Here is a 27,258-nt window from a genome sequence, read left to right on the forward strand (position 1 = left end):
GGATTATCACAACAACACCACTCTGTGTTGCGTTGAAACAGAGTTGACCATCTGACTGACTGACTGACTGACTGGCCGCTACATGACGAGGCTTTCCTCTCTCTAAATGACGCCCTTCTCTGTTCAAATGACGCATTTCTGACAGAGAGGGAGACACACTTTGACGCTGCATGGACGCTTTCCCTGTCCTCCTGGCAGCGTTTTAAAAACAACGCTTTCCTCCTCTTGTGTCTGCAGGAATGACGCCTTTTCTCTGCTTAAATGACGCTTTCCTCGTTTTAAATGTTAAATGACGCTTTATTGCCCTGTTTAAATGACGCCTTTCTCTGTTCAAGTGACGCTTTCCCCTATATGTGTAAAAACGCGTCTAAACAGCGGCGTGGAGTGGAGTGGACGCACACGTCGGAGCTATAAACTGGATTATTGACACTACAAACTATACAGCCCTGGAGCGGATAGGAGTAACTCTACACACCGGCCGGGTTATAAACACAACTTCTACGTCATAATGATCAACTGTGACGTCATGTGATAACACGTGGTGGTCGCGGCAGGGGGAGACGTCACAGTGTGTGTGTGTGTGTGTGTGTGTGTGTGTGTGTGTGTGTGTGTGTGTGTGTGTGGCTGTGAAGTGTGAACTGTTCCGGGCTCATCATGGCTGTTGGGGTCGGACTGGGTCGTTGGCGTAGACGAGTCGTTTCCTCATATGACTTTATATAAATTATAAACCATAGGACCGTGGGTGAAGAAACAACTTTATGTACTTTAAGTAAACGACAACATGTTGACGAGACTTTAAGCGAACAACACATTGACAATACTTTATATAATAAGCCATATGCCGTGAGTGTTAAACGACGTGATTCATCAGATACTTTATTAATTAACACGATTGTTGATGGCTAGTATAGTAGTGCAGTCAACAATCACACCTGTGTGAACTGAGCAGTGCAGGTCAGGCTGTGTGTGTGTGTGTGTGTGTGTGTGTGTGTGTGCTGTGCTATTGTTATAGTGGTCAGTGTGAAGCTCAGCGGCTGTACTGTGGCCCTTGAGGCTGCTCAACGGTGCCGCTTCAGGTCACCCAGCGCTATTGCAGCTGTCCGTACTCAAACGGACATACGGACGGACGGACGGACAGGCGCACACAGCTGTCCATTGGAGTGGTTGCGGGCACCGCTCAAAAGGTCGACATGCTCTGCAGTCTACGGCGAGCGTGTGGCGCGTGCCGCGCCTCCTCCTCCTCTTCCTCCTCTTCCTCCTCCTCCTCTTCCTCCTCTTCCTCTATGGTAACGTTGTTGCTGCTGCTCGTATCGGTTCACGGGAGTGACGCTAAAACCCTGCCTGGGGAATCCCACCATCTTCATCATCATCATCATCCTCATCCTCAGCCAGTGGAACCCCACCGCGTGCCTGGAGGCGACCAACAGAGTAAGAGCACGCACACACACACACACACTTCTGTCGCCAAAGGGCCTTGCAAACGTGAAGCGAGGAACGCCTTAAATTGAACGCCTTAAAACCCATTCTGACCTGAGATCAGATTCATACGAGGTTTCCACTGGACACACACTGGTCTGATGAACCCATTCTGACCTGAGATCAGATTCTAAAAATGTCAGTCGTTCTTTCGATTTTTCAAAAATAGCAGACCTACAAGCTCGTATCGCGCCACTCGGTGGCGCGCTATGAGCTTGTAGGTCTGCTGTTTTTCAATAGATAAAGCATAACATGATGCTGACACCAAAATGGGTTCCCGTTCAGAACGCCTTAAATTGTCACTTTAGAAGTGTGCAGATATACCCTGCTGTAGTGTACAGTAGGTATGTATACCGTTATATCGGTTTGATTACCGTTGAGTGAGAAAACAATGTTGCACATTAAGCCAAAATCATTGGAGGAGCGTGACTGACATTTCTTTTTTTAAAACAATGTTTTATCAAATAGTAACACTTTTAAACTATTGGTGGAGAGTACAATGACTACAATTCAAAGTTATTGTTAAGGTGGGGGGCCCCAGTTCGAATATAATTTTTGTTTTTGGGGGGGGGGGGGGGGGGGGGCAAGGGGCCCTTGCCCCTTGCCTAGCTTCATTTGACACCAAGGGCTTTATTTTGCGTGTCTTAAGTACCAGGTCTTATTACCTATAACTTGAGTAAACGAAAGACCTGGAGGCGTGATCAATGCTCTTTGGCTATTCTGAGTGGCCAAAGAGCATTGATCACGCCTCCAGGTCTTTAGTTAGGGAATAAGACCTGGTACTTAAGACACGCAAAATTCAGCCCCAACTGTCTTCACAGGATAGAAAACAGCACATCTGTAAGTGCGATGCCTCGTCAGCTTGTAGGTCAGCTATTCTCTGAGAATGTTCCCCCATGATAGGGATGGGTTTGAGGAGTGGTTTGAAAAAAAAAGTTCCTATCACAGAAATATGTTACACACATTCAGTATACCCACAACCACTACACTACACTACACTACACTACACATAACCTAGCCGCAATTTGCAACTCTAGATTTTTGTTCTAATTTAATGGGATGAATCTAGAGCTGCAATACCCTCCATTGACTCTCCACTCATCCAATTTGCATTTGCGATCTGCTTGTCTTAAACGACGTTAAACTCACAGACATTGCAGCTGTAGTCCAAGCTCGAATTATCCTCTTTCAATCTGCCAAGCTTGTTTTTCATAAAAATCCACCGTAGACATGTTATGAGCTACTTTCTGTCAAGACATCCTCTGCAAGTGATTCTTTGCAGTGTTGCAGTTTGGAAGCACTCGTTTTTGTTAACGGGTCGCGCTGCATGCCTCCTGCATTATGTGCAAATTCGAAACGGGCGGTACGCAGGGCCGTTCAGTGACTTACGACGAGTGCTTCCAGACTCCAGCACTTGGAAGAAGAATCACCTGCAGAGGATGTCTTGACAGAAAGCATAGCTCATAACAATGAAAAACCAGATCGGCAGATTGAAAGAGGATAATTCAAGCTTGGACTTCTACAGCTGCAATGTTGGTGAGTTTAACGTCGTTTAAAGGTATATTCAGTAATTTCACTCAAAGGTTTAGTTTTTGGCTGGGACCCAGCCTTTCGTCCAATCAGGATAGAGAGTCAAAAACGAAACCTAAGGTTTTTTGACCCCCAGGGGTTAACTAGGGACAGGGAGGAACTCCTTATATGGTCAGCACACTCTATAGTAGAGAGGACTATCACAACAAAACAAAAAAATAAGTGATATTTGAATTAAGTGAAATCACTGAATATACCTTTAAGACGAGCAGATCGCAAACCAAATGAGATGAGTGGGGAGTCAATGGAGGGTATTGCAACTCTAGATTCAGCCCATTATAACAAAAATCTAGAGTTGCAAATTGCGGCTATACACATAACCTGGCTCTCACATTCAGTATACCCACAACCACTACTACACCAGTGGTTTTCAACTCTTTTCAGGTCAAGGCCCATATTCGGCATTTGAGCCACGGACCACCATTTGTGACCAAATTTGACTGAGGGACTGCCATTGAATCTTTGGGGAATTTTAGATTCTTTCATGTCATGTGAAAGCAGGGAATCATAACTTCAAATTGACATTGGTTGTTCAGTTTGACCCACCAGTTTTGGAGATGGGCTTTTATTTCAGCTCTTGACACTTATTTCAGACATGCTCAAGTATGTGAAGAGTCTGCCTGTGCTAATGACTCATTTTGGATAAAAACAACAAAAAAAATAGTTTTTGTCCTCTGGTGAAAAGCTGGAATTTCTGCGATGGCAGGCTCTCAGTCAAATCTGGTCACATTTGATGAGATTTAGCATCTCAGACCCTAAAGCAAAAGAACATTTTGTTATCGTGGCATGGATACGATTTTGTCCACAATTCCATGCCGTGTTGATGTTGGTTACCAAAATAGGAGAGATAACAGGCAAACATTGATCAAAATAACAATTCTTGCACATTCTCTAATTGTGTCGACTTCTTGTAAACTAACCAACAATGCAGATGTTAAACAACAATAATCTAACTCTTGAAAGCGTAAAATGAAACCAAATGTTTCATTTTACGTAGCGCGCCACGTAGCGCGCGCTACGAGCTTGTAGGTCTGCTATTTTTTAAAAATCGAGGAGCGACTGACATAGAAGACATTTTTTGAATCTGATCTCAGGTCAGAACGGGTTAAATATATAATGGTGTCAGAATGCCAGATTTTCACTCAGCTGTGTGCCAAAAAATAGCCGATCTACAAGCCCATGACGTGTCACAGCGGGAGTGGAAGAAAGCTATAGATGGTCGTGGTGTGTGATGTCCTGGTGTTGGCAGGAACGCATCCGGGTTTCACTTCCTTTTTGTCCTTGTTCTGGACAGGACAGGAACGGAATGTTTGATGTCCCGAACAATGGCCGCCTCGGCTGGCCACCTGGTCACCTGCCAAATGACTCAGCAGACCTGGCGCCCTATTTTAAACCCTTAAGCCATTCAGGGCGGGATCCCCTTTTGGTGTTTTTAAGTTAACCCATTCTGACCTGAGATCAGATTCTAAGAATGTTCTTCTACATCCTGACATTTTTCTGAAAAAGCTATGTTTCTATGTCAGTCGTTCCTCGGTTTCTTTCAAAAATAGCAGAGCTACAAGCTCATAGCAGATCTACGAGCTCATAGCGCGCCACCGAGTGGCGCGCTATGAGCTCGTAGATCTGCTATTTGTTTAATAGCTAAAGCATAACATAATGCTAACACCAAAAGGGGTTCCCGTCTGGGTTAAGCATTAAAAATAGCGCATCATAGTAGGTCTGCTATTTTTGAAAAAGAACGTGAAAATGTGGCGCAAACCTTTGAATAATATATATTATTCTTTCAGAGTGAAAGTTTTTAACTTAAATCTTTGCTTCTGAGGGGTCCCTGGAACAACATATTTTCAGATGGGGGTTCGGCGGCCAAATTCATATATTTTCTTGAAAACCACTGACAATTAGAAACATGGGTTTTTCTGAAAACTGTCAGGATTTGGAAGACATTTGGTCGAATCTTTTCTCAGGTCAGAATGGGTTAACCGTTCAGGGTGGGAACCCCTTTTGGTGTTTTATAAGCATTATAAACTTCAGCTATGAAGACAAGGCGGCGATACCAGCACTCAAAAGGTTAAAAACGAGGAGAAGGTGGATGAAAGTTAAAAGAAGCCAAACTTCAGCTATTGAAAAAAAATTGCAGATCTACAAGCTCATATAGCGTGGCGCCGAGCTTGTAGATCTGCTATATATTTTTTTTTATGTGAAATTTTGCAGCACATCTTTGAATATAATATAATCTGATCTCAGTTCTAAATGGGTTAATAATAATATCCCTGAAATACTTTTTTTTTTAAACTATTTTGAAAAACATAAAAATTGTGCAACTATAGCCAATCTACGTCATCAACACTTCGTGAGCTTGTATATAGATTATTATAGATTATTATATTATATATAGATTATTATTATATAGATTGACTATTTGAACTATTCAGGAATGTTTTTAACCCATTCTGAACGGGAACCCATTTTGGTGTTAGCATCATGTTATGCTTTAGCTATTTAAAAATAGCAGATCTACAAGCTCGTAGCGCGCCACCGAGTGGCGCGATACGAGCTTGTAGGTCTGCTATTTTAGAAAAATCGTGAAAAGTGACAAACGGTTCGAGAACGACTGACATAGAAAAACAGCTCTTTCAAGACAACAGTCAGGATTTAGAAGAGTTTTGCAGAATCGTTCCCAGGTCAAAATGGGTTCAAAAGAAATATAAGCCAAAGACTTTTAGGGATAAGGGGTTTACAGTAGGAATATACAGTAGGGCCTCTGACCTTTAGCCCAGTGGTTTTCAACCCTTTTCATACCAAGCCCCCCCTTTTCCCCTCACTGTATATGTTTCTTTTCCCTTTTTGCTTCCTTTATGATGAATTCCTGTTCTGTTCTTTGACTACATAGAAGTGTCTATTTGTGTACGTCTCTAAATGTTTTGATGAATTGAACAAGGTGGACCCTGTTGTAAACAAGTGTAATGCTTATAATTGGGTCGTCCACTCACAGTTAACAGTCTTTGTATTGAGTTTGTATTGTTCTAGGATACTGTAATTCTGCAAACTGTTGATGAATATTTCAATCAATCAAAAAAGTCCAGGGGCCGAAAACTGTATAATGATATAATAATAATATTATAATGGTTCGCAGAATGCATTTGCAAAAAAACAAACATAATATTTAGAGCTGGGACTCGATAAAAAAAAAAATCTAATTAATCAGAGGCTTTGCGATTAATTAATCTAGATTAATCGCATTTTAATCACATATCAATATTCAACCCGAGAACAGCGAGAAACCTTTTTTTTAATGTTTTTTGGTATCCCAGTGAATCAATGAATAGTGACTACAGGATACCACTCATTTTCAACATTTTACTGTCATTAATATACCTGTTGTGGAAATAATAATAAAAAGTCACCCCATTCTGTGTTGCCTAGAACTGGAGGTCTGAAAAAAAATTTGTAACAGTAACAAGTACATCTCAGTGACATCACAAAGCTGTACTTACTTCATATTGTTACTGTTTTTTGTCAGACCTCCAGTTCTAGGCAACACAAAATGGGGTGACTTTTTATTATTTCCAGTTTTCAGTACTATAGAAAAGCGCCCAGTGAGAAACGTTCCGCGGTGAAAAAAAAGGTGCGATTAATTTATCTGAAGTTAATTGCGATTAATTTGTCTGTAGTTAATTAATCTAAATTAATCGCAATTAGTCCCGGCCCTAATAATATTGTGTGTGTGTGTGCGTGTGCGTGTGCGTGTGCGTGTGCGTGTGTGTGTGTGTGTGTGTGTGTGTGTGTGTGTGCGCCAGGTTCACAGCGTGGAGAGAGAACCACACCCTTCTGCATGGTGGACGGACACAAGAGGAGCCTGAGACAAGCTCTGCAGGTGTGTGCACGCACACACACACACACACACACACATGCACACGCACACACACACACACGCACGCACGCACACACACACACACACGCACGCGCGCGCGCACGCACGCGCACGCAGAGGCAAAAACTACAAAATGACATCACTCATCACAACGTATTTCTTTCCGCTGTTCTTGCACCTCCAAGACGATGTGATTATTATAATTAATTATGATTACAATATGACAATTGAGTTAACCCATTTAGGCCTAAAATCACATTATTTTAGCCTCTCAGACCCATCTGAGCCACGGAACCACCATTTGATGACATTTAGCCTCTCAGACCCATTTGAGCCACGGACCACCATCTGATGACATTTAGCCTCTCAGGCTACATGAAAAACCCATGTTTCTATGTCAGTGGTTCTCAAACTATTGTCAGAATTATATGTAATTGGCAAAACAGTGGATTAAGAACCTCAACACGGATTTCCTGGAGGCTTAAAACATGCCTAAAATCAGATCTTGAACACAACAAAACTTAAACTCAGGATTAAACTGGAGAAATCTAAAATGATTGGATTAGACTTCTTCGGATACATGGCGAATGCATTTATTCCTTGCATTGTGCCTACACATGTTGCGACTTGCTGTCGCAACATGTGTAGGCACAGTGCACTGAAGTTTTTTAATTCCCCCCCCATGCAGAAGCAAAGATTTGAGTGGCGCGCTACGAGTCTGCTATTTTTGAAAAGTCGAAGAACGACTGACATAGAAACATAGCTTTTTCAGAAAAATGTCAGGATGTAGAAGACATGTTTAGAATCTGATCTCAGGTCAGAATGGGCTTTAAGCGAACTTCAGATCGGCCTCGTGGACCGACCACACCTCCTCCTATCGCGAGCCTCGCTTCTCCTTTTCGGGGAAATGATGTCACACTTCCTGTCGGCTGCGCAGGAAGTGCCCTCCCCCTGAGCTTGTTAGATCGCTACTCGCCGCACAGGACGTTCCTGGTGAAATAATGTCAACGCTCCCGTTTCCTTCCTACACACACACACACACACACACACACACACACACACACACACACACACACACACACACCTCTCTCACGCACGCACGCACACACCTCTCACGTATGCACACACATTAGGCCATTCTCTCACATAATGGAGAGGCAGAGATTTATACAGTCTGAATGCTCTCATTCACACACACACACACACACACACCACACACCGCGCGACCCGCCAGGCAGCCAAAGTTGTTTCCTGAAACAGAAGTGATTCGGAGGTTCATTCAGAGGAAAGGCTATTGAATCCTCTCCTCTCCTCTCCTCTCCTCTCCTCTCCTCTCTCTCCTCTCCTCTCCTCTCCTCTCCTCTCCTCTCCTCTCCTCTCCTCTCCTCTCCTCTCCTCTCCTCTCCTCTCCTCTCCTCTCCTCTCCTCTCCTCTCCTCTCCTCTCCTCTCCTCTCCTCTCCTCTCCTCTCCTCTCCCCCCTCTCCCTCTCCCTCTCCTCTCCTCTCCTCTCCTCTCCTCTCCTCTCCCTCTCCTCTCCTCTCCTCTCCTCTCTCTCCTCTCCTCTCCTCTCCTCTCCTCTCCTCTCCTCTCCTCTCCTCTCCTCTCCCCTCCCCTCCCCTCCCCTCCCCTCCCCTCCCCTCCCCTCCCCTCTCCCCTCCCCTCCCCTCCCTCCCCTCCCCTCCCCTCTCCTCTCCCCTCCCCTCCCCTCCCCTCCCCTCCCCTCTCCTCTCCTCTCCTCTCCTCTCCTCTCCCAAAACATTCTTCTTAGTACAATTCATCTGGGTGCGGCCACACACACACACACACACACACACACACACACACACACACACACACACCTCTCTGCTGATGACATCATCCATGTGCATGTCGGGAATGGACCCCATTCTGGGGTCTTGAGGACCTCCCGGGGTCGTCGTAGTACCCCCCCCCCCCCCCCCTCGAGGCCCCTGTTGCCCCCGGCAACACACACGATACACAACGGACCCACCCTGCATGACATCATCACCTCAATGACCTCATCATCTCAATGACCTCATCACCCCCAACGGGCCAATAAGCTCCATTACAGTGGTGTTAGTGCAGGGAGGGGGGGGTTCAGGGGGGGTCCCCAGCTAAATGGACCCCTTACAGAACTCCAAATGGACCCCTTACAGAACTCCAAATGGACCCCTTACAGAACTCCAAATGGACCCCTTACAGAACTCCAAATGGACCCCTAAGAACTCTAAATGGACCCCTTACAGAACTCTAAATGGACCCCTTACAGAACTCTAAATGGACCCCTTACAGAACTCCAAATGGACCCCTTACAGAACTCTAAATGGACCCCTTACAGAACTCTAATGGATTATGGACCCCTTACAGAACTCTAAATGGACCCCTTACAGAACTCCAAATGGACCCCTTACAGAACTCTAAATGGACCCCTTACAGAACTCCAAATGGACCCCTTACAGAACTCTAAATGGACCTCTTACAGAACTCCAAATGGACCCCTTACGGAACTCCAGAGGGCGTAAATTGTTCCATTTTCTGGGTTGACCCATGTTCAAAAGTTCACTGCATTGTGTTACACTGATTGAAGTGCTCTTAAGAGGCACTGGTGGTTGATGATTGCAGGCACACGCATATACACACACACACAGTGTACACCCACACGCACCCACTGACACATGCAAACAGCCCTTTCCTTCCTGACACAGTGAGAGGAGAGAAAGCGAAGGGAAGTTTCACTCTGAGTTGAGTAGAGAGAGAGAGAGAGAGAGAGAGAGAGAGAGAGAGAGAGAGAGAGAGAGAGAGAGAGAGAGAGAGAGAGAGAGAGAGAGAGAGAGAGAGAGAGAGAGAGAGAGAGAGAGAGAGAGAGAGAGAGAGAGAGAGAGAGAGAGAGAGAGAGAGAGAGAGAGAGAGAGAGAGAGAGAGAGAGAGAGAGAGACCCTCCTATGCCCAGCTTTGTGTGAATTTTAGCGATGATTCAATTGGCTGATCAGCCCTTATAGCGAGGATTTGATTGCTTAGCCAATCAAACCATCGCTATGGAGTGATCAGCCAAAGTACGTATTGATGAGGATAAAAAAGTGAAGACGGCAAATTGTGATTGGCCGGAATGTGATGATGTAATATATTAAACATTTAGATAAGCGTTGTATTGAATGCAACGACATTGTCAAACACTTTCTCTTTTCGCTCTCCCAAAAAACAAACAACGGAAATGGTTGATCTACAAGCTGTCAACGCGACGCTTTGCGACACGTTCACAGCTTGTAGATCAACTATTTTCACTTATGTTAGCAATGGGGCTTAAAGGGACAGAAGTGTTAATGACGTTTAGAAGAATTAGAACACTTTCTCTGGGGTCTTTATGTTTGTAACAAAAATATATGTTAAAGACGTTTAGGATTTTTAGTTAACCCATTCTGGGCGGGAACCCATTTTGGTGTCGGCATCATGTCATGCTTTAGCTATTGAAAAATAGCAGACCTACAAGCTCATAGCGTGCCACCGAGTGGCGCGCTACGAGCTTGTAGGTCTGCTGTTTTTGAAAAAATACATTTTTTTTAATCTGATCTCAGGTCCGAATGGGTTAAAAAGCAGGTGGCTTGTGCACATCCAGTTCTTGGCTGGTGCTGGACAAAGGTAGATGCATACAGTGAAGAAGTGGTCCACACACAGGCTTTACTGTCACCTGATGAAGGCCGTTCACAGCCCAAACGTTGTGTCCTAATTCTATAATGTTGTTTGACACCGTGGTTCCCCAACCTTTTCGTGTCAAGGACCCCCAAATCAACATTTATTAGCCCACGGACCCCCCATTTGAAAACACATGCCACTGACCTCGATAAGGGAGGATTTCATCACGGCTCTATAGCAGTGATTCCGAAACATGTTAATGTCATGGACACCCTGCAGTTTCACACGCATTAGGTATAGATCTGCTATTTTTCAACAGCCTATAAAGTCTAAAACAATCGTTAAAACGTGGTTGGAAGCTAACGGTGACAGAGGTGGCTTAAACCCATTCTGACCGGGCACCCATTTTGGTGTTGGCATCATGTTTTGCTTTAGCTATTTAAAAATAGCAGATCTACAAGCTCGTATCGCGCCACCGAGTGGCGCGATACGAGCTTGTAGGTCTGCTATTTTTGAAAAATCGAAGAGCGACTGACATTTTTAGAATCTGATCTCAGGTCAGAATGGGTTCATCAGACCAGTGTGTGTCCGGCGGAAACCTCGCATGAATCTGATCTCAGGTCAGAATGGGTTAAACCCGAACAACACACATTTCCTCATGCGCTGTAAGCCGATCCATGAGGCCCATACCAGGGCAGGAGCCCTATCGCCTGACGCCACGCTAGTCCATATGTCCACCCCCCCCCCCTCCCACACCCCCGCCAATCCAACCCCTGGTAGGCCCACTAGTACAGTACATATGTGACTAAATTTGGATTTTTTTATTTTTTTTGTCATGTCATATGAAAGCAGGGAATCATAGCGTAAAATTGACATATTTGTTGTTCAGTTTGACCCACCAGTTTTGGAGATATGTCTTATAGAGTAATGTCTTGCAGAGAAACGGTGGGTTGAGAAAACTGGCTTTGAAAGGTTCACTTCTGTGTACTGGTACTGGTAGCGAGGCACCACTTACACTCCCACCGTTCAGAGTCTCTGGTTTGACCCAACAAACTGTAGGGCTTTCACTTCCAGTGATTTTTTACTAGTTGCCTAGTTTACTATAGTCGACTAGTTGTTTAACCCCATTCTGACCTGAGATCAGATTCTAAAAATGTCTTCTACATCCTGACAGTTTTCATTCTGACCTGAGATCAGATTCTAAAAATGTCTTCTACATCCTGACTGTTTTCATTCTGACCTGAGATCAGATTCTAAAAATGTCTTCTACATCCTGACTGTTTTCATTCTGACCTGAGATCAGATTCTAAAAATGTCTTCTACATCCTGACTGTTTTCATTCTGACCTGAGATCAGATTCTAAAAATGTCTTCTACATCCTGACTGTTTTCTTGATAAAGCTGTTTTTTTTACGTCAGTCGTTCTCATACACTTTTCATGTCACTTTTCGCCGATTCTTCAAAAATAGCAGATCTACAAGCTCATAGCGCGCCACTCGGCGGCGCGCTATGAGCTTGTAGATCTGCTATTTTTAAATAGCTAAAGCATAACATAATGCCAACACCAAAAGGGGTTCCCGCGCAAAATGATTTAACTAGGCATACCTATTATGTAAAAAAACTGAGCTTTGCCAGTATATTTAGCCAGTATATTTAGCCAGTATATTTAGCCAGTATATTTAGCCAGTATATTTAGCCAGTATAAGTATTTTAGTTCCATAATAATGGACCGCCCGCTGACCTAAGGTGTGTGGGGAAAAGGGGAGTGACAGACATGGCATCCTGTGTTTGCTGATCTGACTGCTTTTTGGACGAAGGCGTTTTCTAAACTTTTACACTTTTTAAAAGGTGATCAGGAAGGGTGGTGGTGGGTTGGACCGGGTCCTGGGCGAATACGTACTCTGACCATGACCCCGAATGCCTTGTATAGTTCATCCTTTTTATCGATAGGACATAGTGCAGATAGACAGGAAACAACTTAAAACAGGGCTGTTTAGGGGTCTCTAAACTGCCTCCCCCTGGCCAGCCGGTGGCGCCTGATGGAGGGGAAAGGAACTGGTCTCTATACTGCCTCCCCCTGGCCAGCCGGTGGCGCCTGATGGAGGGGAAAGGAACTGGTCTCTAAACTGCCTCCCCCTGGCCAGCCGGGGCGCCTGATGGAGGGGAAAGGAACTGGTCTCTATACTGCCTCCCCCTGGCCAGCCGGGGTGCCTGATGGAGGGGAAAGGAACTGGTCGGAATAACGTGTTCCTTCCACGTGCTACGTCCAACCAGGGAAACTCCCCCCTGTCAGGTGTAAAGGAGCAACTTGGACACTCAGGCATGAAGGAAGCATGAGTTCAAGTCCGTTGCTCTCCCCTTGTCCCCCATATATGGGGACTAGGTTTGGTCTCCCCTTGTCCCCCATATATGGGGACTAGGTTGGTCTCCCCTTGTCCCCCATATATGGGGACTAGGTTGGTCTCCCCTTGTCCCCCATATATGGGGGCTAGGTTGGTCTCCCCTTGTCCCCCATATATGGGGACTAGGTTGGTCTCCCCTTGTCCCCCATATATGGGGACTAGGTTGGTGGAGGGTGTGTAGAGCCCAGGATCACATTAGATGATTGACACAGGGGTGAAAAATGGGTTACAAAATCGTGGGATAAAAAAAGCATTCCAACGAGATATCTCGTGGAGGACAGGAAGTGACTTCCATTGTCCATTCTGTCACCATGACTCAGCGCTGAACCAATGGCAATACAGTATTCCACTAAACCAATGACATGACTCAGCACTGAACCAATGGCAATACAGTATTCCACTAAACCAATGACATGACAATATCTCTGTGTCGGGAGGACTCCAAAATGTTCATTTTTCAGGAAATGAAAAAAATATTCATTAGAAAACCGTATATTTTGAAAACAAAGCAATACTGTATTGATACATAATACTGTATTGCCAGTGGCGCGCTACGAGCTTGTAGGTCTGCTATTTTTGAAAAATTGAAGGACGACTGACATAGAAACATAGCTTTTCCAGAAAACTGTCAGGATGTAGAAGACATCTTTGTCTCCACCAGGCCGAAGGCATGGGGGGAGAGTATGTTTTGCACTCCGTCCGTCCGTGTGTCCGTCCGTCCGTCCGTCCGTCCGTGAGGAGCTAATCTCGGCCACCGTTAACCCGGTCAATGCCAAATTTTGCACACACACTCCCTGGATGCCAACGATGAACCTCTGCCCCAAACTTTCCAGAACGGCCTGTTATAGCGCCACCAGGAGGCCGCTTTGTGCAAAACAAGTTTTTGCACAGATTTTGTCCAAACATCACGCACATTGGTACACAGTCTCTCTAGAGCCATTCAACGAAACCGGTCTTTCACATTTCTCAGACTCCATCCTGATTGGCTAAGATTGGCTTCCAAAGTTCACAGGAGTGCTCAGTTTCAAACAAAATGCTGCAAATCATGAACACATCGCGTGATTTCCGTGAAATTGTGCACCCACATTCCCACTAGGCCGAGGACAAAATGCCACATGAACAATTTCAACTCAGCCTCAAGGTGGCGCTATAACTGGCCGAAAAGTGTTTTTACCTCTAACTGCACGGATCTGTGGATAACTTTGTATGCCAACTCCCTAGAGGCCAAGGAAAAACCTTTGCCTGGAATTTTTCACATCTGCTCTTTATAGCGCCACCAGGAGGCCCACATATGTAAAACACATTTTCTATTATTACTCCTTCAGATTTTATCCACATTTCACGCAAATCGGTACACATGATCTCCATAGTCATGTGATCAAGACAGGTTTGTTTGATTTATCATATTCCATCCTGATTGGCCACGATTGGCTTGTACAAATCGATTGTACAAATCGCCACAACTCGCAGCGTCCGATTGCGATGAAACTGTGCACGCATATTCCCACTAGGCTGAGGAAGAAATCCTGGTGGAGACCTGTGCCCAGAAGGGCACTTTTTTTTAAATCTGATCTCGGGTCAGAATGAAAACTGTCAGGATGTTGAAGACATTTTTAGAATCTGATCTCAGGTCAAAATGGGTTATATGATCGGCAGATGAATCGATTATGAAAATAATCGTTAGTTGCAGCCCTGACTGCGATTTGTTGTATTTAATGTTTACAATATTAAATATATGTATTTATAATGCATTCATTATAATGTCTCTCCCAACAGATTAACGGACTGGAATGTGTTCTATCTAATGACATGTTTATAATATTAAATATATTTATATTGATGTCATTGTAATGTCTCTCCAACAGAGCGGTCACCCAGACAGACTGGAATGTGTTGTATTTAATGTTTAATGTTTATAATATTAAATATATATATTTATAATGATGTCATTGTAATGTCTCTCCAACAGAGCGGTCACCCAGACAGACTGGAATGTGTTGTATTTAATGTTTAATGTTTATAATATTAAATATATATATTTATAATGATGTCATTGTAATGTCTCTCCAACAGAGCGGTCACCCGGACAGACTGGAATGTGTTGTAATTTAATATTTAACGTTTACAATATTAAATATATATATTTATAATGATGTCATTGTAATGTCTCTCCAACAGAGCGGTCACCCAGACAGACTGGAATGTGTCGTACAGTTTGGAGGAACCTTCTACTCTCTGGACCTGGAGAAAAACCAGTAAGAATTATAGTTATAGTTATTATAGTAATAATAATAATATAATAATAACACTTTATTTGTATAGCACCTTTCATGACATGAAATGCAGCTCAAAGTGCTTTACAGAGCAACGGAGAAAGAAAGTAAAGAAAAGCAAGGTATAAACATTAAAAAACAAGCAGTAATGCAATACAGTGAGGACATGAATAACAACAAATAAAAGATCAATTAAAAGCAAGAGTGTAGAATAGTGGGTCTTGAGCTGAGCTTTATAAATGTCTACAGAGGCTGCCTGACGAAGGTACAGAGGGAGCTTGTTCCATGCCGTCGGCCCATAGAAGCAAAAAGCTGCTTCCCCGTATTTGTGTGTTGCCATTTTTTTGGGCAAAGCGAGCAGGCCAGCAGTGGAAGACCTTAGCGGGCGGTTTGGGACATATTTAGGCAGGCAGTCATGTAGGTAGGAAGGTGCGAGACCATTGAGAGCTTTATAGACAAGTAAAATAGTTTTAATCCATTCTGACCGAGCACCCATTTTGGTGTTAGCATCATGTTATGCTTTAGCTATTGAAAAATAGCAGATCTACAAACTCGTATCGCGCCACCGAGTGGCGCGATACGAGCTTGTAGGTCTGCTATTTTTGAAAAATCGAAGAGCGACTGACATTTTTAGAATCTGATATCAGGTCAGAATGGGTTCATCAGACCAGTGTGTGTCCGGCGGAAACCTTGTATGAATCTGATCTCAGGTCAGAATAGTTTTAAAATCAATCCCAAAACAACCGGAAGCCAGTGCAGTGAAGCCAAAACTGGAGCATGATAGACTAGTTCGTAGTAGTAGGACCTGGACAAAAACCAGTAAACATTTCTTTTAGTATGTCATTTATTCTAATTGTTGTTATTGTAATTTACGAGCTGCGTTTGCGCGTCTTAACTTGTAGTAGTAGACAACCATTATGTTAATAATATTGGGAAGTATGTGTCAATAATTGTTAAATCTGGATCATTCCATACCAGGTGTGAATAGATTGAACGTTAAATCTGGATCATTCCATACCACGTGTGAATAGATTGGAAGTTAAATCTGGATCATTCCATACCAGGTGTGAATAGATTGAAAGTTAAATCTGGATCATTCCATACCACGTGTGAATAGATTGGAAGTTAAATCTGGATCATTCCATACCAGGTGTGAATAGATTGAATGTTAAATCTGGATCATTCCATACCACGTGTGAATAGATTGGAAGTTAAATCTGGATCATTCCATACCACGTGTGTATAGATTGAAAGTTAAATCTGGATCATTCCATACCACATGTGTATAGATTGAATGTTAAATCTGGATCATTCCATACCAGGTGTGAATAGATTGAATGTTAAATCTGGATCATTCCATACCATGTGTGAATAGATTGGAAGTTAAATCTGGATCATTCCATACCAGGTGTGAATAGATTGGAAGTTAAATCTGGATCATTCCATACCAGGTGTGAATAGATTGGAAGTTAAATCTGGATCATTCCATACCATGTGTGAATAGATTGGAAGTTAAATCTGGATCATTCCATACCAGGTGTGAATAGATTGGAAGTTAAATCTGGATCATTCCATACCAGGTGTGAATAGATTGGAAGTTAAATCTGGATCATTCCATACCAGGTGTGTATAGATTGCACTGAGCATGTCTCACATCCAGTGAACATCAAAGCATGTCTGCCCCCTTCTGGTGTAACGATGTATGGCAGCTCACCACACCAGTTATTATTGCCACTTCCATGAGAGCACACGCACATTTTTTTCAGAAAACTGTTGGGATTTAGAAGACATTTTGTGGAATCAGCCTCAGGACATAGAGGGTTAACGTGTGTGTGTGTGTGTGTGTGTGTGTGTGTGTGTGTGTGTGTGTGTGTGTGTTGCAGTGGTCTTCTCCCCAAGCCCCCCAATGTCTTCTACTACCTCCCCAACGGCACCGGGGTCTCCATGGAGACGGACCCCTTGGTGAGTACACGCTCGCTTGTAGATCTGCTATTTTTCAATAGCTAAAGCATAACGTAATGCTAACACCAAAAGGGGTTGAATTTTTTTTCAATTCACCCATTCACACACCGATGGCGGCGGAAACCATGCAAGGCACCCAACCAGCACATCAGGAGCAATTAGGGGTTCAGTGTCTTGCTCAAGGACACTAACTCTGGGGGAGCCCACAGGGTTCGAACTGGCAACCTTGTGGTTACCATCCAGCCACCCATACTGGTCATTTCAGCGACTTATCTTAGTTTTAAGGGTAACTGTTGTATAAATGCAATATTTCGCCTCGGGGGTGTTCTTTAACGTCATTGATGCACTTCTGCGATACCTTTCGGAACTGCAGGCGTCCATTAAGGACTTTATTATTGCCTATTTAGACCTGAGAACGATTCTACAAATGTCTTCAAAATCATGACCGTTTTCAGAAAAACCTCATGTTTCTATATTGATTGATTGAAATATGTATTTTTGTACAGTTTGCAGAATTACAGAACATTTCAACTTTTCAAGCACAACAGAACAGTCGTTCTCAAACATTTTCATGTGAAGGATCCCCCCCCCCCCCCTCCTCCCCTCATAGTGCCGTGCTATGAGCTTGTGGATCTGCTATTTTTCAATGGCTAAAGTATAACGTGGCGTTGGTGTCGGCATCATGTTATGCTTTAGCTATTGAAAAATAGCAGATCTACAAGCTCATATCGCGCCACCGAGTGGCGCGATATCAGCTTGTAGGTCTGCTATTTTTGAAGAAAAAAAAAAGAAAAAAAAAAATTAGAATCTGATCTCAGGTCAGAATGGGTTCATCAGGACCAGTGTGTGTCCGGCGGACACCTCGTTATGAATCTGATCTCAGGTCAGAATGGCTTAAAGGGGTTCCTGCCCAGAATGGGTTAACGAACACACTTCTCCCATGGTTGCTGAACCCGTATACACTTCCACACTCTCCTCCTCCATCCGCTGATGACGCATACGTTATGTACAGTATGTTAATGCTATTGCCATGTTGATGAATCGAATACAATGGAAGCTGAGTCCCTGCCTGGGACCTTTATTGTGTTATCCTTTCAGCCTCAATGGCTGACTGCACTTGTGTACTGTACCACATGCCTGTTTACGTGTCTGACTAAATACAGTATTCGATCAATCAAACACATATTATGTAGCTCGCGTGAATAGAACATTGATTGTTTTCTCGTTTTGTGTTTTGTCTTGTTCCTGTTAACTGTATTGTCCTGTCTGTCTTTGTTTTTGTTTTATGTTATGTTTGTTTGTTTTTGTTTTGTTTTCTTGTTGTTTTTTTTACCTATGAAAGCCGTTTATCTGTTAGAAGGGTAGGCACTATAAGCTTAGGCTTCAGCCTACACCTTTTTGGTCAATGTTTATTTTGCAAAAAAAGAAAAGCAGGCACTGTATTGATTTGTTTGAATGACCAAAATAAATAAACTCTACTCTAAATACAGAGAGCAAAATGCCAATAATCGTAAGCAGTCTAATGATGAGTGTTTGTCTAAAGACTGTTGGTGTTGGCATGGGGCCAAACATGGGGCGTAAAGGTTGGTTATTGTTGTTATTATTATTATTATTATTAAAATGATGATGATGTCATTCCAGACTCTGTGCTACTACCATGGGTCAGTCAGAGGATTCCCACAGTCCAGAGTCGCCCTCAGCACCTGCTCCGGACTCAGGTACACGCACACACGCACGCACGCAACGCACACAGGCACGCACACAGGCACGCACGCACGCACGCACGCACAGTCATAGCCTGGATGAACAGCAGAAAAAGTGTGTACGTTTCCTCTCATTAACGCGAGCTCAGCTAATCTCCGTCACCTTTGACCTGAACAGAAGCTATAAGCTCTGCTGTGTTGCAACGTACGTGCGTGTATGTGTGTGTGCGTGTGTGCGTGTGTGTGTGTGTGTGTGTGTGAGTGCGTGCGTGTGCGCGTGTCTGTGTGTGCGTTTGTTTGGACATAGAGCAGGATTTATCAGATGTGTGTTGGATCATGTGAGTGGCTCCTGGTCACATGGTCACTAGGTCACATGACATGGTGCTGTAAATCAAGTGGTTCTCAAAGTGCGGTCCGGGGACCCCCGGGGGGTCAGAGGTCAGAGGTCAGACCCCCGGGGGGGTCAGAGATAACAGCTCTACAAGGTCGACAATGAGGTTATAATATAACCCCTTTTGGTGTTAGCATCATGCTATGCTTTAAACTAAAGCTATTGAAAAAATAGCAGATCTACAAGCTCATAGCGCGCCACCGAGTGGCGCGCTATGAGCTTGTAGGTCTGCTATTTTTTGAAAAATCAAAGAACGACTGACATAGAAACATAGCTTTTTCAGAAGACTGTCGGGAGGTAGAAGACATTTTTAGAATCTGATCTCAGGTCAGAATGGAAAACTGTCAGTAATGTAGAAGACATTTTTTTTAATCTGATCTCAGGTCAGAATGGAAAACTGTCAGGGATGTAGAAGACATGTTTAGAATCTGATCTCAGGTCAGAATGGGTTAACAGCAGGCGCCAGCGTGCCCCCACAACAAACAAACAAACAAACAAACAAAGGAGAAACTCCTGTTTTGATCTTTTTACGATGTTATATTTTCAGGGGCATCGTGGCGCTCAACTCCACCCTGACCTTTGAACTGCAGCCTGGGGAGGGGGAGACGGGGGGAGGAGAGGGGAGCGGAGGAGGAGGAGGAGGAGGAGGAGGAGGAGGAGGAGGAGGAGGAGGAGGAGGAGGAGGGGAGGAGCCAGAAGACGTCACGGTCCATCCGCTGTACCCGACCTCGCCACCAGAGGGCTCCCCCGGCCCGGTGGCGGCTAGCTGCGGAGTGTCACACACCCCTGTACCTCCTCTCCATGCAGCGGCACACACACACAGGGTGAGAACGCACACACACACACACACACACACACACACACACACACACACACACACACACACACACACAGGGTGAGAACGCACACACACACACACACACACACACACACACACACACACACACACACACACACACACACACACACACACACAGGGTGAGAACGCACGCACACACACACACACACACACACACACACACACACACACACACACACACACACACACACACACACACACACACAAACAAACAAACTGTATCTCCTACTCCTTGTCCCAGATGGCATTTTTGGTCAAAACAAAGATAGATCCATCTTGTAAACAACATTTGAACTAGTTTATGTTCACTTCCAGGAAGTCTGGAATTGTGGCTTTTCAAAACAAGAGCTCAACTGGGGAAAAATGCTGGCGTTAATAATTAGATCCTGATTTGTCAATAAATGCTAGCGGGCTAAGGGCTGTATTTTGCGTGTCTTAAGTACCAGGTCTTATTACCTATAACTTGAGTAAACTAAAGACCTGGAGGTGTGATCAATGCTGTTTGGCCACTCAGAATAGCCAAAGAGCATTGATCACGCCTCCAGGTCTTTAGTTTACTCAAGTTAGGGAATAAGACCTGGTACTTAAGACACGCAAAATACAGCCCTAAGTGTTAATGATGTTAATTAATCTTGTGTTAATTGCAGAGGAAGAGAGACATCCTGTCAGAAACCAAGTACATCGAGCTGGTGTTGGTGGCAGATCACCAGGAGGTAGGTTTTCATATTACACTGTTGTTTTTGGCAGCAAATTATTAGATTTTAGTTTTTGTCATAGTCTCTTCAATAGTTTTCATTTAGTTTCAGTCACATTTTAGTCACCTGGAATGTTTTAGTTTTAGTCGACTAAATGTCATGAGATTTTAGTCGACTAAAATGTATTTTTGCGGGCCTTGATGCCGTCGTATAATGACTGATTTTACACTTGCTGAAAATAGCCGATATACAAGCTCACAGTTCTTTTTTATAGGAGTTTCTTGTGGCTACCATTAACCTCCTATGGCAGGCAAAAATGTCAAACTTTCCTTATGCTTTAAGTAGCATGTGACGTGTCAAACTAGGGGGTTTTATGATTATTATTTTTTTAAATATATTTTATATTTATTATTCCACGATTTTGTAACCCATTTTTCACCCCTGTGTCAATCATCTAATGTGATCCTGGGCTCTACACACCCTCCACCAACCTAGTCCCCATATATGGGGGACAAGGGGAGACCAACCTAGTCCCCATATATGGGGGACAAGGGGAGACCAACCTAGTCCCCATATATGGGGGACAAGGGGGGAGCAACCTAGTCCCCATATATGGGGGACAAGGGGAGACCAACCTAGTCCCCATATATGGGGGACAAGGGGAGACCAAACTAGTCCCCATATATGGGGGACAAGGGGAGACCAACCTAGTCCCCATATATGGGGGACAAGGGGAGACCAACCTAGTCCCCATATATGGGGGACAAGGGGAGAGCAACCTAGTCCCGATATATGGGGGACAAGGGGAGACCAACCTAGTCCCCATATATGGGGGACAAGGGGAGACCAACCTAGTCCCCATATATGGGGGACAAGGGGAGAGCAACGGACTTGAACTCATGCTTCCTTCATGCCTGAGTGTCCAAGTTGCTCCTTTACACCTGACAGGGGGGAGTTTCCCTGGTTGGACGTATAGCGCGTGGAAGGAACACGTTATTCCAACCAGTTCCTTCCGGCTGGCCAGGGGGCGGCAGTATAGTGACCAGGATTACTGCATGTTTTTTGTGAGGGTACCTACCCTTTTATGATTCTGAATCCATTCCAAGAATTATTTTGGCACAAAAAACACTCCCTGGGCTAAATGATGGCCTTAGACGTCATGGCGGGTCCTTTGGGGTCCAAGACAAATTTCTCCCTTGGGAGACAAAACAAAGAAACCTTGAACCTTGACAAATGTGATGAGGTCATCAGCACATTTTGGGCACATTTGAAGTAGCTATGGCTTTTTTTTTAGCCCAAGGAGCAAAACTAATGCTTGGAATGTATTCAGAATAATGAAAACCCCCTAGATTGACATGTCACTTAACCCATTCTGGGCGGGAACCCTTTTTGGTGTTAGCATCATATTATGCTTTAGCTATTGAAAAATAGCAGACCTACAAGCTCATAGCGCGCCACCGAGTGGCGCGCTATGAGCTTGTAGGTCTGCTATTTTTTTAAAATCGAAGAGCGACTGACATGGATATGTTAAAGCATAAGGGAAGTTTGACAATTTTGCCTGCCTTAGGATATGTTTATGAAAATAAAAATTGCCCAATAGTGACAGCCGGTCAGCAGGTGGATTCATGAATGTATGTACAGTATATATAGACAATATTTTAGGCCAACACAAAAGACTATATACCACATTTCCCACTTTAAACAAAAGAAGCCTGTCGGCTGCCGGACTATACTTACCAAAAGTTAAAGAAAAAATGACAGAAATGTACGATTTTACAATAATTGAAAATTCATGATCAAACGTTTTAGTTTTGGAACAAATCATAGTTTTTTGTCTCCTTCCGTTTCGTCAACATACTCAAAACTAAAATAATAATAATTTAAATAAAATGAACAAGTCAAGTCAATTTCTATTATGTTTGATATTTCAGTAGTTAACCCATTCTGAACGGGAACCCGTTTTGGTGTTGGCATTATGCTATGCTTTAGCTATTGAAAAATAGCAGATCTACAAGCTCGTAGCGCGCCACCGAGTGGCGCGCTATGAGCTTGTAGGTCTGCTATTTTTGGAAAATCGAAGAGCGACTGACGTAGAAGAATTTTTTTTAGAATCTGATCTCAGGTCAGAATGGGAAACTGTCAGGATGTAGAAGATATTTTTAGAATCTGATCTCAGGTCAGAATGGAAAACTGTCAGGATGTAGAAGACATTTTTAGAATCTGATCTCAGGTCAGAATGGGTTAAACTACCAGAGGAAGAATAAAACCATCATATGTTATGTTTGATATTTCAGTATTTAAACTACCAGAGGAAGAATAAAACCATCATATGTTATGTTTGATATTTCAGTATTTAAACTACCAGAGGAACAACAAAACCATCATATGTTATGTTTGATATTTCAGTATTTAAACTACCAGAGGAACAATAAAACCATCATATATCGGATGCTGGACGTGGCCAACCAGGTCGACTGGGTGAGACTCTACTCTACTACACTATAATGGATGGATGAATTAAACTACAAATACACAGAATGAACGAATGAAACTACAAATACACTGAATGAATGAATGAAACTACAAATACACTGAATGAATGAATGAATGAATGAAACTACAAATACACTGAATGGATGAATGAAACTACAAATACACTGAATGGATGAATGAAACTACAAATACACTGAATGAATTAATGAATGAATGAATGAAACTACAAATACACTGAATGAATGAATGAAACTACAAATACACTGAATGAATGAAACTACAAATACACTGAATGAATGAATGAATTAAACTACAAATGCAATGAATGAATGACAAACATTCCCCATTTCGTTATTTATAACCGATTCAATCGTTAACTGTGTGTGTGTGTGTGTGTGTGTGTGTGTGTGTGTGTGTGTGTGTGCGCGTGTGCACATGTGTGCGTGCACGCGACAGTTCTACCGTGCGCTGAACGTGCGCGTGGCTCTGACGGGTGTGGAGATCTGGAGCGACAGAGACAAGATCAACGTGGACAGAAGTCCCGCCGAGACGCTGAGCCGCTTCCTGGACTGGAGGACCAATGAGCTGCTGCCTCGTTTACGCCACGATAACGCACAGCTGGTCATGTACGTACTGCCTCGTTTAGAATGATAACGCACAGCTGGTTATGTACGACGTACTGCCTCGTTTAGAACGATAACACACAGCTGGTTATGTACGACGTACTGCCTCGTTTAGAACGATAACACACAGCTGGTTATGTACGTACTGCCTCGTTTAGAACGATAACGCACAGCTGGTTATGTACGTACTGCCTCGTTTAGAACGATAACGCACAGCTGGTTATGTACGACGTACTGCCTCGTTTAGAACGATAACGCACAGCTGGTTATGTACGTACAGGGTCGTTTAGCTACGATAACGCACAGCTGGTTATGTACGTACTGCCGCGTTTAGAATGATAACGCACAGCTGGTCATGTACGTACTGCCTCGTTTAGCTACGATAACGCACAGCTGGTTATGTACGTACTGCCTCGTTTAGAACGATAACGCACAGCTGGTTATGTACGACGTACTGCCTCGTTTAGAACGATAACGCACAGCTGGTTATGTACGACGTACTGCCTCGTTTAGAACGATAACGCACAGCTGGTTATGTAACGACGTACTGCCTCGTTAGAACGATAACGCACAGCTGGTAGTACGACGTACTGCCTCGTTTAGAACAATAACGCACAGCTGTTATGTACGACGTACTGCCTCGTTAGAACGATAACACACAGCTGGTTATGTACGACGTACTGCCTCGTTTAGAACAATAACGCACAGCTGGTTATGTACGTACTGCCTCGTTTAGAACGATAACACACAGCTGGTTATGTACGACGTACTGCCTCGTTTAGAACGATAACGCACAGCTGGTTATGTACGTACTGCCTCGTTAGAACGATAACGCACAGCTGGTTATGTACGTACTGCCTCGTTTAGAACGATAACGCACAAGCTGGTTATGTACGACGTACTGCCTCGTTTAGAACGATAACACACAGCTGGTTATGTACACGTACTGCCTCGTTTAGAACGGTAACACACAGCTGGTTATGTATGACGTACTGCCTCGTTTAGAACGATAACGCACAGCTGGTTATGTACGACGTACTGCCTCGTTTAGAACGATAACGCACAGCTGGTTATGTACGACGTACTGCCTCGTTAGAACGATAACGCACAGCTGGTTATGTACGTACTGCCTCGTTTAGAACGATAACGCACAGCTGGTTATGTACGTAATGAATGTCTACGTCACGATAACGCACAACTCGTTATGTATGTGATAAAACTACTGCCTCGTTTAGGCGATAACACACAGCTTGTTATGACTGTATTAAAACTACTGCCTCATTTAGCTACGATAAAACAGCTTGTTATGTACGCAATAAAAACGATACTGTTTACGGCACGATAACGCACAGCTCGCGAGACCACAGTGGGCATGGGAACCAACTATGTTCGTTGTTTGTTTCCAGGGGGGAGCCTTTCGGAGGGACCACGGTGGGCATGGGAACCAATGATGTGTCGTTGTGTTGTTTCCAGGGGGAGCCTTTTGGGCGGGACCACAGTGGGCATGGGAACCAATGATGTGTGGTTGTGTTGTTCCAGGGGGAGTCTTTCGGAGGGACCACAGTGGGCATGGGAACCAATGATGTGTCGTTGTTCCCAGGGGGGGGTCTTTTGGGCGGGACCACAGTGGGCATGGGAACCAATGATGTGTCGTGTGTTGTTTCCAGGGGGGAGCCTTTAGGAGGAACCACAGTGGGCATGGGAACCAATGATGTGTGGTTGTGTTGTTTCCAGGGGGAGTCTTTCGGGGGGACCACAGTGGGCATGGCGTCCAGTCCTCCTTGTGTTCCCGGACCGTTCTGGAGGAGTCAACGTGGTGAGAGAGCGCCGCGCTCATCCTTTTTCCTGTGACCAATAAAACCATACGAACATGCATCAAACTGCACTCATTTCTATCTCTGTAAATGCTAAATGGTAGCCTGGTTATAATAAACCAGACCGAATCAGCCGTTGGCAAAAATAAATTGCCTGCCGGCGGATTACGGTCTGGAGAGGCTCAATTGTACGCCGCATTTCCTACACCAGAGAAATGGGGCGGCCAATCGGGACACGGTATGCAATATGGGCGGGCTTTGGTACAGTGACTTTCAATGCTTGAGACCTTTGACTGACAGTAGCTCTGACCAATTGCGTCAAAGAGAAAAGGTTTCAACCCGCTCCCCTGGAAATGAAATCAAGCTGAGCCTCCCCAGACTAATATCCCGCGGTCCGTGCGATATTAGTCTGGTTTATTAACCAGGCTAGGTATATGGTGCATTTATATATAGGCGCCTAAAGCTTTACATAGATTGTGCATTACATAAACCCATTTACACACATACACATGCAAACAGCTTTACATATATTGTGCATTGCATTCGCCCATTCACACACACATTCATACAGCGATGGCAGAGGAAACCATGCAAGGCACCGACCTGCACATCGGGAGCAATTAGGGGTTCAGCGTCTTGCTGTGAAGTAACACTTCAACACCAAGAGCCCGGGATCGAAGAGACGACCCTGCCATGCATAGTCCACCATAGATTGGGTGAATGAACTGTGTGTGTGTGTGTGTGTGTGTGTGTGTGTGTGTGTGTGTGTGTGTGTGTGTGTGTGTGTGTGTGTGTGTGTGTGTGTGTGTGTGTGTGTGTGTGTGTGTGTGTGTGTGTGTGTGTGTGTGTGTGTGTGTGTGTGTGTGTGTGTGCTACAGCTGCGCCCTGTGTGTGTGTGTGTGCTACAGCTGCGCCCTCTGGTGGCGGGCGGGTGGTGTAACAGGCGTGACACACACACACACACACACAGACATTCAGCCCTTGCTGTCATAGTAAGTGGCTCACTGCGTTCGCAAAAATGTTATTGTCTTTTTGTGACTAATGTAGTTAACAGTTCATAAAGTTAACATAACTATAACTAAATGCATTTGAAATTCAATAAAATGTGTTACTTTCAGGATAAAAAAAAAATAGCCAAAAAATATTCAGGTTTTCAAATTCAAATATAGCAAAAATAGCTGACTCTACAAGCTCAAAACGCGCCGCATAGCGACGCGTTTTGAGCTTGTAGATCGGCTATTTTTGCTACGACAGTAATATGCAACTGTGGCCCTGTGGAATGAGTGTGGAAATATATTGGCCATCGTCAAAGTTGCCCACCCCTGGTCTATTGACTAAGGCCCCTTTTCCACTATGGGGTGGAACCAGAACTATCCAGAACCTGAACCTATTTTTTTAGTTCTGGGTTTGTTTCCACAGCGCACAGCGCGGTACGGCACGGTTTCAGACCAGGTTCTCAGAACCTTTTTTTCGGCC

At 44.1% G+C, this 27,258-nt stretch overlaps 1 protein-coding gene across 1 annotated transcript; it reads left to right on the plus strand.

The window, feature by feature from the left end:
• Positions 1-221: 221 nt before the first annotated feature.
• On the plus strand, positions 222-25,819 carry LOC310856121 (disintegrin and metalloproteinase domain-containing protein 15-like; the record flags this gene model as incomplete). The annotated part of the gene is made up of 10 exons (XM_083761354.1): positions 222-1,428; positions 6,864-6,940; positions 15,148-15,224; positions 17,126-17,204; positions 18,846-18,922; positions 19,846-20,122; positions 20,805-20,870; positions 23,259-23,330; positions 23,802-23,971; positions 25,636-25,819. The coding sequence occupies exons 1-10, from the start codon at positions 1,191-1,193 to the stop codon at positions 25,817-25,819; spliced, it is 1,317 nt and encodes a 438-aa protein (XP_083617480.1). The 5' UTR covers positions 222-1,190.
• Between the last annotated feature and the right edge of the window lie 1,439 nt (positions 25,820-27,258).

Source organism: Protomyctophum parallelum (genome assembly GCF_964188405.1).
Source record: "Protomyctophum parallelum genome assembly, chromosome: 3".
Classification (NCBI taxonomy): Eukaryota; Metazoa; Chordata; class Actinopteri; order Myctophiformes; family Myctophidae; genus Protomyctophum; species Protomyctophum parallelum.